Source organism: Ambystoma mexicanum, chromosome 9, assembly GCF_040938575.1.
Source record: "Ambystoma mexicanum isolate Mex_15411 chromosome 9, UKY_AmexF1_1, whole genome shotgun sequence".
In the NCBI taxonomy this organism is placed as follows: domain Eukaryota; kingdom Metazoa; phylum Chordata; class Amphibia; order Caudata; family Ambystomatidae; genus Ambystoma; species Ambystoma mexicanum.
This window is the reverse complement of record NC_090931.1, coordinates 549,960,081-549,975,325: the sequence shown is the minus strand read 5'-3', so window position 1 is coordinate 549,975,325 and position 15,245 is coordinate 549,960,081. Positions and strand designations below refer to the sequence as shown.

The following is a 15,245-nucleotide window of genomic DNA, read 5'->3' as shown; positions in this document are numbered from 1 at the left end:
TGGCTACTAAGTGTATGCGTATAGACCCCGCCTCAGAATTTACGAGGTTGGGGTTCGGATTTTTTTCATATAGATTATTTAACTCTATCCAATTGATTCTATTTTATCTATACAAATGTTATTTGGATTTTGCCCTAATGGCGGGTTACGTGTTTATCTTCCACCGTAGGTTTTGCAATTGTGAATGAACACATGTCCTGGAACCATTGGTATCAGCTGCCCTGAAGATGGACTGATTTTCGGTCCGAAACGCGTCGGCTAAGAAACTCAATAGATTTGGTACCTTTTGGGATTCATAAACCTCAACTGGTTGAATTCTGATATTGGCACTAATGGACATTTAGAAAACAGCCCGGGAATTATCTGGTCCGCACATTATTGCTCGGTGTTAGATAGAAGAATAAATTGAAATATGATGCATGCAAGACTCTCAGGAAGAAGGGTCTTTGAGAATGTGCCAGCGTTCTTTTTGTTTGTAACGTGAATGGTGAAATTATTTGGTGACATTTTTCCTAAGTTTAGCGTGTTTGTGTCTATATACTGAGAAATATCAATGTTGTATGCTTTCTTTTTGAAACCTAAAAAAGACTAGTAAAAGTTGGTTTTTGCCTTTTTTAAACAAATGGATTGTGGAATTCGTTTTTGATCTATTTATTGACCACATGGAAAGCACACTTTGAGTGTTGTATTATTTTGAGTTATGAACAAGACAGTTTACTTTCATTAAGCAACTATTGAATTTGTTTTGGGGGGTGTCCCTCCCATGGGAGTGCACTGTGGAGAGACAGGTAGCGATACATGTCTTTTTCTCTTTCCTTGTTTCTTAGTCCCGAGTGGCCCTGTGACATATGCCACAGTGCACCTGAAGCCTCACTTTAAACTTAAACCACTATCGCCTGTATTTAGTTAGATTAAACCACTGAAAATACCCTGGTTTAAATCTTTAGTGCTTCCTTTCCCTGCCCTACATGGCTTCAGAGGAGCGACCACATCGATGGCGCTCCAAGCCACACCCCCGGGTGCGTGATTTATTTAAGGAAACCCATGTCCTGGAGCGCTTTGGCCAGGGACTTGGCAGGTTTATCTTTCAGATCATCGAGCAAAGGTTAAAGTCCCCCTCTGGGATGGATTTTGTAGTGTTTTTTTAAATTCTCGCCTTCTAGATGGAGTAGGTTTCCATGAAAGTCAACTAGTGGGCCTGCAGGGCGGTAGATGATATGGATAGCAATCATGCAATTTGGTGAGAGGGAGAGTTTTACTGATAGGGCATCTGCATTCCCCCCTAGCAGTGAGTTTATTTGTCTCACTGAGAGGAATTCCTTTACTATGAGGGCCACTTCCCCTCCTTTAGCAAGCGGTCTGTACTGTCGGAAAAGGGTGTAGACTGGAGGGAGGGCTAGGGAGATGGCTGGACCCGCTGTTTCATGGAGCCAAGTTTCAGTAATGGCGAGAGCATCCAAATCCAGATTGGTGAGCATGTCATGTATCTCCATGGCATGGGCTGGGAATGAGTGTGCGTTAATAAGGGAGCATTGAAGTGGAATGGGAGAGGAGATTGTTTTGGTCTTGCTTGCAATAGGCATAGGGATCCTTGTATCCTTGTTGAGGTTAGGTAGACCAGGGGGCCGATGGTTGGTGGGGTGAGGGAGTGGAGCTTCCGGCTTTTGTTTGGTGGTTTCTGCAACATGAGAAACGTGTGCCTCGTAGTTTATTCCTAATAGAGCTAGGCCTGGGGCATTTGGCGTGATGGGACGGCTCTGTGTGACAACTCAACTCAGGTAGTCTATTTACTAAGTGGTTTATGGAGTGGTTGGTATCGAGGGGTGTCTGAGTGTGGGGTGCGGAGGGGTTGCTGTATAGGGTGGGAGGAATGTTATCTGAGTTTGGCAGCATTATCTCCGTGCTGGGTCTCAGTGGTAGCTAGGTTGGCAGATGCTATGGCTAGGGCTGCTTAAAGCCGTGCTTTTTTGGGGTGCTATAAAATGCAGTCAACAGTGTAGGTGCAGAAGCAGTGATGCAGGTAAAACGGGGATACGCGTGAAGTGAAAAGTAGACGCGGTAGCACTATAAGGGGTGAGGTAGAGCTACAAAAGTGTGACGGCGAGCAAAAGCATACAGGACCCGTACAAAAGAGCTATCCTAGGTGTGCTTTTTTGGCTTCAGCAATTTACCCAACACATTCAATAGGATTTAGGTACAGCTGCAACATATCAGTGCAGTATACTTAGTCATATATGCCCGGTACAATGAGCTAAATAAAGTGTGCTTTTTGGCTAAAAACAGTTTACATCACACATTTGGTAGGTTAAAGGCAAAGCTGTAGGCAATCAATGCAGTATATGTATAGCTGGACGCGCGGGTGTAAGATTAGGAGGTTTAAGACAGTGATTTAGGAACAATAGATTATTGAAAATAAATGCAGTAGCTGTATGGGTAAGCAGCGTGAGGCTTGTGCCCAGGAGGGCTAGCGTCTTCCCAAGTGGCTGCTATGGTTGACGTAGCGCAACGGCTTGCAGCCCAATGCTGCAATTATTATTGCTTAATTACATATTGTGCATATGTTTTCACCTTAGGTAGTATTTTTCAAATGCCCTGTATTATGTATTTTTTTAACATCAAATGAATTTCACTGGGATTTCAATATACCAATTTCAATGTTACCACCACCACCACTGAATAAGTGAAATATATTTTCAAATTTGACCAGTTTCTATGTTTTTGCACTGTGCAATTACTTTTTATGCTTGCTAATTTTGGCTTCAGATCTTAATTTAGTAAACCCCTTTATAAAAGACTTATAATAATGTGGGGTTCGTAACAACTGGGTTGAAGTGCATCTGCTTTTTTTCCTACCTAGTTTCCCGTATTTAGACCGCCCTGAAGAGAGACACATCCTGGAGGCCCTGAAGCAGCTTTATCAGTGTGATGCTATTGACAGGTGAGCAACAAAATCCCTAGCGTGTGTGTTTTAACACCAAATTGATGCTTCCTTTCTGCCTTCTGAGCCCAGGATCCAATCTGAAATACAGTCAATAAATATCAAGTGGGCACTGTTGCCTTTCTTTGTGTGCAAAAGGACGACATTTGAGAATGCGCACATAATGAACGGTGTACTATTAAGTAGGACTCTCTGCAATGGTCATTCCTGATTTCATTCCTTTAGCTAATTTCATGTACTGACCAACTCAAATGAAAGAGGATGTAAAGGTTCTTGGGCCATCTGCAATCTCGTTTTTCCTTAATGTTTTCTTTTTCTAGGAAAGTGAGCCCGAAAGTGAGGTTTGTTTTAATAAGATTTTCTACTACTGTGGGCACTATTCATTTCAATTCCAAAAAGCTTTTGTTAAAATTTTTAAATAAATGTGCAGTGGCTTCCGATAAAAATGAGTAAAAACACTTAATGAAAGTGGATAAATATAGCAGGAACCAGTATTGTAAAACATATTGAAAAAAGTTAAACTCCATTTTTACAATCCTGGGGCGAATTCACAGGATACCATTATAGCTATGGTGTTTAGTCAGTGGTGCACTGCCGTTGCCCTATCTGCTCGCTCCTCTCTCCCTCACACACTTTCCCACTTACCGTGGCTCGTTGCCGGCTCTGTCACATCCCACGGCCACCCTGCCTGACTGTGGTTACTTTGTCATATCGCAGCCACCTTTGTTGGTAGTTTGCTTTTAAAGAAAATAGACAGCAAAGAGTTGTGCAGTGTCTGTTTCCCTCAAAATAAAACTTTTTAAAAAGCGATCAGCAACCAGGGTGGAGCACCAGGTGCTAATAGCCATCACCCCCATGCTCTGGGGCATGCAGGACCGCTAACTGCCCTTGCTGTGGCCTGTGATTCACTTGCGCTTACCTTAGGCTGGGTTGGCAGGCCGCTACTTGTCCTTTCTACCCCCATATGCAGGGGTGATAAGTGCTAAGGACTTTTATGCTCCTCCTATTTGCATAGTCTTGTGTAGTAAAGCACAGCATTTAAGGAGTTAATTAAACCTGACTCCAGTACGCTAGCAGCTTTGGGTTTGAAGACATTTTCTGTAGATTATATGGGCTTGAAGAATTGTACAAAATCGGATATCCTTTAAGGCCTAAGCGTTTTAATTCTGGTTTGAAAAGATTTTCCTACACCAGCATAATATCAGCAGAGCATCAACAGATGTATGGGAAAATCAGCTGAAGATATATCAGTCAGACTGCACTATCCCCGACAACGCCACTCCGTTTTACAAGTAAATGACAGGTCGGATACTTTGCTGTACAAACCGCATTGTAGTTATGAGCCTCATTTAATTTCTTTTGAACTGTATTATTCCATAGCTGGAGAACATTTAAAAGACAAGTTTCTTGTGGTGACATTGTTCTAGTTTCCGGAACAAAGAAATGTTTCACTCTTTGTTAGTCTCACTTTAAAATCACAAAATGCAGAATATGATACCCTTTTACTGGACTAAGTGGAAATATGTTGCAGAGCTGGAACAATGCATTATCTTTCAAAGTCCCATAGAAAACTTAATCTAAAGATGTCCCTGGTAGATTGCTTCCCCTGCACATCAAGATGGGTAGTTCAGGCAACTTGCTACAGCACCCACTCTTCTATGAAACACTCATGTTTAACCACAGAACTCTTCTTGATATGGCTCAGCCAATTGACCTCATCAGTAAGTGAAATGTAAAATGATATATGATGTGTTGGGTTAGGAAGCAGCAGGATCATCCAGATCCTACTCACTAACTTCAATGCGATGCAGCCTTAAGCAATAAGCCCCGAGCCGCGGGGGCATTACCTCCCGGGGCCCATAGTTACAGGCTCGAGCGAAGCGAGTGCCTTAACGAAGGCCCCTGGGGCATTACCTGACTCGGTAATGCCCCTGCGGCTCTGGGCTTATTGCTATTAGTACCCCGGCCTGCAAGATCGTGGTACTAATAGCATTGTTTTCTGTTCCGAAACACTGCAGCGTTTTGGAACAACAACAAAAAAAGTCAAACAAAAATGGCCACCGGGAAAGGAGTCCGTTTTCCCTTTCCATGGCAGCCGTCGGGAGCGTACGCGCTGGGGACAGAAGTGTTCCCAGCGGTTTCGCTCTCGAAAAAGGACCAAAAAGAAGGTAGGTGGGGTTGGGAGGGTGGAGGGGGAGATTGTTTGGACGGTGGGAGGGGAGAAAACACTTAACTGAATCCCTGGCGCAGGAGGATGGCAGTCTGCAGCTGTGTGGTGGCTTGGAGCGGGAATTACCCTGTTCCGAGCCTCCTCATTAGCTGATGGGCTTTCTCACCGCCCCCGCCGGGGATTTCAAGGAAGTTTAACATTCAAGGGATTCTGCGTCGGGTAACTCCCTGGCGAGGGCCAATCAGATTGCGTGTAACAATCTGAATGTTTCTCGCCGGGTACTAATAACTGAACATATCTTTTTTACTGTACCGAAATGAAAAAAAACATTTAGAAGGACCGCTCCATGACCGCACGGAACGTTTTTTCTAAAAAGACTGCTCAGCGACCACACTGGGCGGTTTTTCTAAATCGAACTGTCACTAGTGCACGCAGGGGCTGACAGGCTCAGTGGGACCCAGAAGCGCAGGACAAAGAGAACGGGTGTGTTGGTGCATGTGCTGGTGTGTGTGTTGTGTGTATCAATGTTTTTTTGATTAGGGGAGTCTTGGGTGGGGAGGGATGAGGTGGGGGCTGAGAGAGACAGGGAGGTTCTGGGAGCAAACCCTGAGATGTCATGGTAGTAGCTTGGGAGAGTGGGGGGGCGGTGGCGGGTGGAGAAAAGGGAGGAAGGAGCCTAGGGTCTACCACACTAACTGTCAGAAGGCTTATGTTTCCAGACCAGAACTTGGAGTTTTGCTTCTAGCCTCTGATCAAGAGGAGGAAGTGGGCGAGCCTATCCCTGATCTCCTCAGGGGACAACCCTCAGATGAGACAATTGAAGGAGTAAAACTCTCTTCAGATTTGACTCTTCAACAATATGAGTAATGCAAGGCTCTGTTAAATCAGTTTTCCCTCCCTGTTCTCACTGACACCAGGCTTGACCTCTTGGGGCCAGCATGATATTCTCACTGGTGACAGTCTCCCTGTCAAAAGCAAGGGGTATAGAATGTCCGATCATGTAAGATTCCACCTAAAGGAAGAGGTCATGAAGATGCTTGATCTTGGGGGTTATAGAGCCATCTACAAGTCCATGGGCTAGTCCGGTTGTACTGGTGCCAAAAGCAGGAACCAAAGAGTTGAGATTCTGTGTGGACAATAGAGCTCTTACTGCAGTCGCCACGACTGATGTCCATCCTTTACCCAGGACAGATGAGCTGGTGGACAAACTTGGTTCAGCCAAGTTCCTCAGTACATTTGACCTGAACTCAGGCTATTGGCAAATAGCTCTGACAGGCCATGCCAAGAAGAAAACTGCATTTTCCACCCCAGGAGGCCTCTACCAGTTTAAGGTTATGCCTTTTGGACTAATGAATGCACCTGCTACATTTCAGAGGATGGTGAATCAAGTTCTGAATGGGTTAGATTACTTCTGCATGGCATGCTTGGATGACATTGCAGTGTTCAGCCTTACTTGGGAAGAGCATCTTCACCACGTGGGATATGTTTTGCAGGCTCTGGAGCAGGCCCATCTGACCATAAAGGCTAGTAAATGTCAAATTGCTCAGAGCAAAGTGGTCTACCTTGGACATGAGGTAAGAGGAGGTGAAATAAGGCCATTGCCTAGCAAGGTTCAAGCGGTACTAGACTGGGCCACCCCTACTACTCAGACCCAAGTACGAGCCTTTCTAGGTCTCACTGGATACTACAGGAACTTCATAGAGACCTATGAGACCATAGCTTCTCCCTTGAATATGATCTCCTCACCCAAATTCCCCAAGAAGGTCAGGTGGAATGAGGGGTGCAGCAATGCTTTTGAAGGACTAATGAAAGCCCTTTGTCAAGCTCCATTCTTGAGAGCTCCTGGTTACAACCAATCCTTCATTGTACAGACAGATTCTTCTAACACAGAAGGTGTTGGAAGAATCTGTCTGTTTTGAGGTGCAGTTTTGAGTCAACTGGATGAGAAAGGCAGGGAACACCCCATCTGCTTCATCAGTAGGAAACTGAAGGACCGTGAGACAAGGTGGGCAACTATTGAACGTGAGTGTTTTGCCATTGTGTGGTCTCTGAAGAAGTTTAGGCCATACTTTTATGGTTCTACTTTTGTTGTTCAGACAGACCACCAACCCTTCAGATGGTTAATGCGGATGAAGGGGGAGAATTCTTATTTCTGTGCTAATTTCCTTCTACCTTCGAGACCCCCAGCTCTTTTGCTGGACCTTAGCACTTTTGAATTTTAACCCTGTATTGAGTGAGCCCTTTTTTCTCATGTATTTCCCTCGTGTATTTTTGATCTGATTTGGATTGTGTGTTTCCTTTGTTTTTGTAGTCTGGCGAACTCCATAGGCATCTACTTTTTGTATGGTGAGATACAGCAAAAGAAAGACTGGGGTAAAGTGCATCTAAGTAGGGAACCCTGGGAGGCCGAAATGACCACTGATTTTTATAATATATGGATAAGAAAGAATTCAATTCTTCTCTATTCACTAATATTCTCAAATCGCATAATTTTATTAAAATAAAATCCATAAGTAAAAGATTTACAAAGAAATTACTACATCATCATACAAATTATAATAATGCATCAGTTCAATTTAAAATAATGAACCAAAAAATGCCTAATAATAAATCAAATATACAAACTCAAACTAATGATAATCAATAAGTGATGAACACACCAGACAAAACTATCCTCAACATAAAAATCTACACAATCCATACATGTTAACACATCGTACCATGATGAGTAAACAATACAATAGCTAACCGACTAACCGCACAAAGATGTGACATAAACAAATAGTACAACAAAATATAACAAACTAACTAACAGTATATAACTTGGTCATGATTAATAAGACACATAAGATCCCAACATGTTTCTTTCCATTACACCAAAGTTTATTATTGATTGAAAATTCTTCAGGGGTATAATTAAATTGGTGATCTTGCTGGTATGTATTTCATAAAAAGCATCCGGCGGTTGATTCGTGCTCCTTGGCTTCACCTACATGTGAAGATGCACAACATTAATGAACTAGTAAAAATAATACTTGAAACTATTCACGTGACATAGTTAATTAGTCGCGTCTGAGTAGAAATAAATTCATGAAAAAAAACTCACACTTAACCTGGTTGATATTATAATGATAAATCAAAGGTTTTGGAAGGAATTTCAATGCCCTCATCTAGCTGGGGCTGTGTATTAAAAAACAAAACAAAAGGGGACATTTTGGAAGTAACTATTATTATTAGCACCACATTTAACCAAGTTACATTGTGTGGTCATCTCTCCAATCAGTATACTTACACCATGGACATCAAAGGTCGATAAATGTCCACAGGACGCATACAAGCGTTGTCCTCCTGTATAGTCACCAACCATTTGTGCTGAATATCATAATATTGAGTAAATACATCTATCAATCAAACTGTTTGACCCCTTCCTCTATTGTCTAATTCGACAATATCACATCAACTTCTTACAATATGGATGGTGCTTAATTTGTTTTTTATATTCTGGTGTTAATCCATGTGTGCAGAGTCCACATTAATGGGTGCATGTGAAGTATCTTATCCGCACTTTTCTCATTGTCGTGTGCTGATTAAGAGCTGGAAGCATAAACAAAAAAACAGTCTATCACTAAGCATGTCCGATTTTGACATGTTCTTCCGTATATTATATCAATAATCAACAAATGTATTCAACAAACTACTCAACAACCACCATTAATATAATTACATATCATTTCAAAGTCAGGAGTTGCTTCAAACACTAAACATGTCACTATTTCTATCTAATCGGGTCATGTTCTGGTGATCCCCTGAACACGATCCTATCCTACTCAATTAGCACATTTGCACTCTCGAGTAATGTGATTGTCTGTAAACAATTGTTTTTTATCCGGAACTCACTCTATGCACCTGAACATTTTCGCCTGTCCTGGCAGTGTAAAATTGCTCGTCGGTTATATGTATTCACACAACGGCAAAGTGACCAGATAACCTAGTCCCCATAGGACTGTTTGTACGCTCTCAGTGATATTCATATCAAGACTAAAATAGGCTTTAAATAGAGTTGGACAGGATTAAACATACCCCAGTCATCAATGAGACACTCATTCCCATGATTTATAATCATAGTGGGTCATACGTGGCAAGGTAACTGCTACGTGCTCGAGCAGTAGTGTACATTCACATTCACTTTACTGATTCCGTTCACGAGAAAACTCTCAGCGTCTCAATTAGCCAAAGCTGTAATGACAGACTCAGTATGTTTATTAATAGAAGTCATATCTCTAATTTCGGAGTGTCTCGCCCTTTGATGGAAACACAGCAGCCATCTTGAACATCTCATATTCGGATGGCAACCACTGTCGCAATGCAGTATGATATTCAGTCATATTAATCCTTTCCTACATCATCTGACTTTTTGGAAGAGATACATTGATTGTGTGCTGCTAAGTTGGCACGGAGATGAGAAAGATGTACTTTATTTTTTTCAATTGGCTGAATGAGACTAATCCCTTCCAGAAATTCACTATCACCTCTAGTAAAGTCAAAATCGTTTTCTTGGACATCACTATCTTTGCAGAGACTGTATCAAATGTCCTGGGGGTAAGACCTTTCCACAAACCACCGATAGAAATTCACTGCTAATGTATAACCGCTTTCATCCTAAAGCATTACGAGACAATTTGCCATTTAGGCAATTTTTAAGGCTTAAAGGTATGGTCTAGTAAAATATTTTATTGTCCCAAGGGGTCGGCCATTTTTTTTTAAGCCTAAGTGGCTCGATTTTAGAAAACTTTCCTATGGACCTTACCCGGGTTTTCGTCCATTAAACGCACGCGAAAACAAGCACCAGGGAGCCGCCATTTTCTGATAATCCTATCTTTTCCCCGATCGCCCTGGCTGACCTGCTTTTGCGGCACTAAATCAATTCCCCCGCCCCTGAGCCTGACATTATCAAAACATTCATATTCCCCGCTTCTCCCCGTGACGTTACTGTGCTGCGTAGGCAAACGCGCCCAGTCGTCTTCTACGCGACTTCACACAGAACCCGGAAACCAACACAGATCAACTCACAACACAGCGCGCCACAATTCGGAATATGAAACTGTACTTTAAAATGAAACAGCAACACGGTACATTTGGTAAAGTACATTTATTTGACATTAAATGTTTAGAGAATATTCAGCAATTGACATATGAACTCCGGAAGCCATTTATTTTCTTTTATCTGTATCCGCAATAACTGTTCCGTTTCATCTTGAGTCACGCGCTGTTCCTTTATGGTACACAGGGTGTTCATTTTCGTAAAAAGAATCACTTTGGAAGCACGGTGAACCGCAAGGCTGTTCCATCAACTAGGCACTAGTCCATCCTAAAGGTTGATATATTGCTTCTAGCCACTAGTACAGCGTAAGGGCATGTGGGCCCTTGGCGATTGTCCCATAATATGGTGATCGTGCTCCAGTTGTTGACATGAAGCTGCAGGTGTCTGCTGAAGAATCCATCCGCCGGTGTCTCAAACGGATCAAGTAAGGGATCAAATACCTGTTATGAAAACAAAAAAATGATAATTAGTCTCGCTAGCCGAACTTCATTAATATTACTCATTTTATTTATTACGGCCGATCAGAAACTATTTGCTTGCAAGGGTAGTTCAATGGAGTATGTTTGTCTCTAAAATCAATGCGAAAAGTAACGAGATAAATCGAGGCCAACACACAATGATAAACAACAGTCTACATGCGTGAGGAATGATATGATATATGATATGGCATTTGTAACGCGCCTATATTCAAGTGTTACTAGGCGTGACGAGGCAGGTGGGGAACAAGGGCAGACAGACAACGATCCTACTAGGCCAGGTGTCTTTCTGATCGCGCATGGGGATGGGCTGTACAAGGTTAGTTGAATACAAATTAAATAATAGGGCCAGCTGGTGGCAAGTGCAAGGTAAATGCCGGGAGAAGGGGCTGAAGGATACAGAGACAGTCCCGTAGTGCAGGGAAAAGTGGCTGGGCCATGGAGCGAGATCGGTGAGACCAGTGGACCTGCATGCCCATGTGCCCACTACGAACAGTTTTACTTGCTTTTCCTAGCTCTTCATTCATTCATTTATTCATGCATCCATTCATTAAATCTTCATTCCGGTATAAAAGCTTGTAAAGATTTACTTACATTATATTTGAAATTTCCATTGTGTCTCTTCGTAATGCAGTCTGTAAAACGGACCGTGCTCTTAACAATGATTTTTCGTATACTGACCTAAAACTGAAACTCGGTCTAGTTTCTGAATTTTCTGCCTTATCGTCTCTTACGTTATTGTGCACTCCCTTCAAATGTAGTTCTTTCGCCATGGTCCCTGTCTCAAGGTCAAAAAACAATAGACCCTTATACTTCCAGTGCGACTTGTGGGCCTCATCTGGGCGCTGTCCTTCGCATTCTTTATTTGCAACATCACGTAGTATAGGCATCTATGAGAACTTGAATTTTAGAATCCGTCTATGTAGTGCGCCTCAATGTGCAAATGCGAACTGGCTTCTCTCCCAAATGCCACGGCCCGCTTGGCTGGCGCGTTCTAAGTGCCCCAATTTTGTCCCCGTTGTCTGCGAGCTTTGCATCCCAAATTGAGACATTTAATTTTTGGCGGAAGGTCAGGGAAAGTATAAAGTACCACAGGAGTTGAGTTAAAAGTGAGATTTATTGTTTGTTTGTTTGTTTTATTATTTGCAATACGCAAGCCTCCCCTCCGTTAACAGTGTGCAGCATTTATATTTACATGAGATGAGACATGAGAAAAATATATACATACACATATGTGAGGTGAATAGAGAGAATTCAAAGATGACACCCAGCTTGTTCGCCACCCATGATGGTGAAGTTAGGGGTTAGGTTTACAGGTACACTGTACAATAACATTTATTTACAAAAAGACAATCATATTGCAATTATTTAAACCGGGATTTGTACTTCACAATCAGCTGTGCATCGGGTGGGCATGGCACAGTCGCAATGTTCGGTGGCAATGGATCACTGCTCTGCACAGAAACGTCCAAAATTCCATATCTGTGCTTCTCTAACACAGCAACAATAAGGCCTTTCACAAAGTCGAACTGCATTTCATCATAGACTGGTTTGATCACCCATTGCTTACTTCGTTTTGAAAACACCTTAGTGTAGCGAGGCATCCTTACTTTACCCCTAGTCCTAGATTGTTCACGTCCGACATTGCTGTTATGGGCCAAGACCGCTAGTAGAGTGCGATGTTTCATGCCCCGAAAGCTAAAATGCAAGCGCTTTGGCCTGTACTTTAGGCACATATTGTGGAACACCTCCAAATCTCCTGTGTGACAGAATTCTGTCAGTCCTCTCAAATCTCTTGATAGAGTTTTGTCGAAAACAATCTTCTCAATGGCTTTGTGTGTTGGTGAAGATGGAATCAACCACTTCTTCTTCCGTGCCTCCTCTGGGGACAAAGGGCCATGTTCACATTGGTGGAAATGTTCATTTGCTGTCCAGTGGTGAACGTTGGTACAGTGGTGCATCAGTGACCGCCATTTTTCAAGTAGTATTTCCACTGACCCCTCACAAGTTTTTGAGCTCCACCAAAGATGGTTGGTGATAGAATGTGACCACTGCAAAATACTTTCAAAACCTTTTTTTTTTCCTGCAGCCGAGATTTTCTTATTGATTGATTTAGCAAGATGCCATACGTCAAATTGATGTTTAATATGTGGGAACTGCTCTCTCATTGTCTTGGCAATTGAAACGTGTCTATCCGTGGCTATGAGGTCGATGTGCATTCCCCTCGATTGTAGATATTCCACTGATTTTATAAAACCTAGTTTCTCCATGGCCACTGACGATGTACATTGTGTTACCTGCACGACCACCGAACTCAAAATTTTCTTACTATCCATGTCCTGAAAGTGGTAGGTGCAGTACTTGGCAGAAAATCCAGGGCTTTCGCACTGTCCATCGCCGGCTAGCCTGAATCGTTTGCCTTCGAATGTACTTGCTAGAGACAATTGTTCAATTTTCCAAGCATCACTAATGGCCGGAAACAGATAATCACGTTGGTATGTGTAGTACAGTGCTTTAGAAATGAAATGGAGTCCCACAAACTGAAAGAAAGCCTCTAACTTTCTAAAACTGGAGCCACTAAAAAGTGATGCAGCTGCACACAGTAGATTGCCTGCTGGCATTTTCCCCAGCATTGGTTGTGCCCACCATGAGAACCTATGATTTAATCTACAGACGGCATTTATTTTGACGTTACTGCCTTTTATTTGACGAGTCACATTAATCAATGGCTTCCCACATACTTTCCCTCTAATGGAATGCACACATTTCAGCATACTTATAATTTCCATCAAACAACTGTCGAATACAATGTATTTGCTCTCTTTCATTAGACTGTCATCCTGCGTCAACGTTGTTTCGGCCTTTGACTTTGTGGAGATTTCAACACATTGGAAAGTAATATCGCTGATATCAAGTTCTGATGCGTCTATGGATGCTGCGGCTGGTTCATTCACTGTCATTTCAACATCTATTACTTCAACATTGATGGGAGAACACAACAATGCCGACAGGTTTTTTGGTGGCAAATTTTTGGCGGGTGTAGATTGTGTAAATTGATCTGCAAATACTTCAGAGCTATCTTCAATACATTCAATAACATCTTCTTGTGGTGGTGCGGTCGCACTGTAGCTATGGTCCAATGCAACTTTGCTGTAGTCTCCAAACACAATTAATTCATGTTCTGGCCATTGGACATGAGCATCTCGAGCCTGAACACGCCTCGCCTCAATTAATAGTTCCTCCATAGTGTACACGGTCTGGCAAGCCACATCTCTCATTCGCTTCACTGTCTGTGTGTGTATAGTTCTGACACCCACGGGTAACTGGAGGAGATATTGGAAAAGGGATGTTCAGTTTAAACACAAGATGGAGTGTAGTAGAATTGACTGGAAAAAAACATAAAATAGTCCCCAGCACAAACATTTTTTTAAAGTTATGAACTGTTTGTAATTAACCTTTTTTTATTTTTTTTTCTTTGCAACTTTTTTGACTCGACCTTCAACATCTGCACGCTGTAGCTCCGATTCGTTTCCGCATGTCCTCCCTTCCTCTTGCGCTGCAAGGACTATATTTTCTGTATCCGCATAGACAGCACGGAATGAGGCTCCATCGTCTCCCTGAAACATAGTACTTTCATTACTATGTATCAAAATATTGTTAGCATAAAACACACGTGAGGACGAACACACAGGTACATCTCAATAGCCAAATACGATTTAAACATTGTGTGCAACAATCAAAGGACAAGTATTCGACCAGTGATGATCTATTTCGATGGAACTGTCAGTATCCATACCTCTGGCTCTGCATGGACTGCCATGAATGGTTGTATTGGAGAGGAGGCATCCGCATCTCCCTGAAACACAGTACTTGCATTAGTATGCTTTTCAATATTGGAAACACAACACACACTTGGGGTCGACGGCACAGGTACATATAAAGAGATAACCGCAAATGATGCATTGTCCTAAAGAATCAAGGAAAATCCAAATATGATCACATTTCATCGACTTATTTCAACGATTCCTTTACATCTGCATCATCTAAATGAGATGTTGTGATTGTGGTGGAAGCTCCGTCGTCTCCCTGAAACACAGCACTTGGATTAGTATGGTTTTCAATATTGGAAACATTACACACACTTGGGGTCGAACGCACAGGTACATAAAAAGAGATAATCACGAAAGATGCATTGTCCAAAAGAATCAAGGAAAATCCAAATATGATCACATTTCATCGACTTATTTCAACGATTCCTTTACATCTGCATCATCTAAATGAGATGTTGTGATTGTGGTGGAAGCTCCGTCGTCTCCCTGAAACACAGCACTTGTGTTAATAGGGAAGAAAGTATAGCAAATGGAATCACGTTATATGATCACGCATGATGGAGCTGTCATTATCCATACCTCGTGCTGCTGAAGAATATCTATGGATGTTGCAAATGTAGTGCGCACTTCCGAAAGCTGTTGCGCCGATTCGTATACTTGAATGTCAGGCTCTGCATCAAGTGCAGGGGTTGACGCTCCATCAACTGCCTGAAACATAGTACTTGCATTA

General features: G+C 42.4%; 1 protein-coding gene across 15 annotated transcripts in view; it reads left to right on the top strand.

Annotated features, from left to right (window-relative positions):
* The window catches only part of DHX40 (DEAH-box helicase 40), a 1,529,377-nt gene that overhangs the window by 896,391 nt on the left and 617,741 nt on the right, over nt 1-15,245 (top strand). For all 15 annotated transcript variants that reach the window (XM_069615133.1, XM_069615132.1, XM_069615130.1 and 12 more), the window contains one exon: nt 2,858-2,938. In XM_069615133.1, the coding sequence (XP_069471234.1) occupies nt 2,858-2,938 (81 nt within the window). The remainder of the gene's footprint in view (nt 1-2,857; nt 2,939-15,245) is intronic.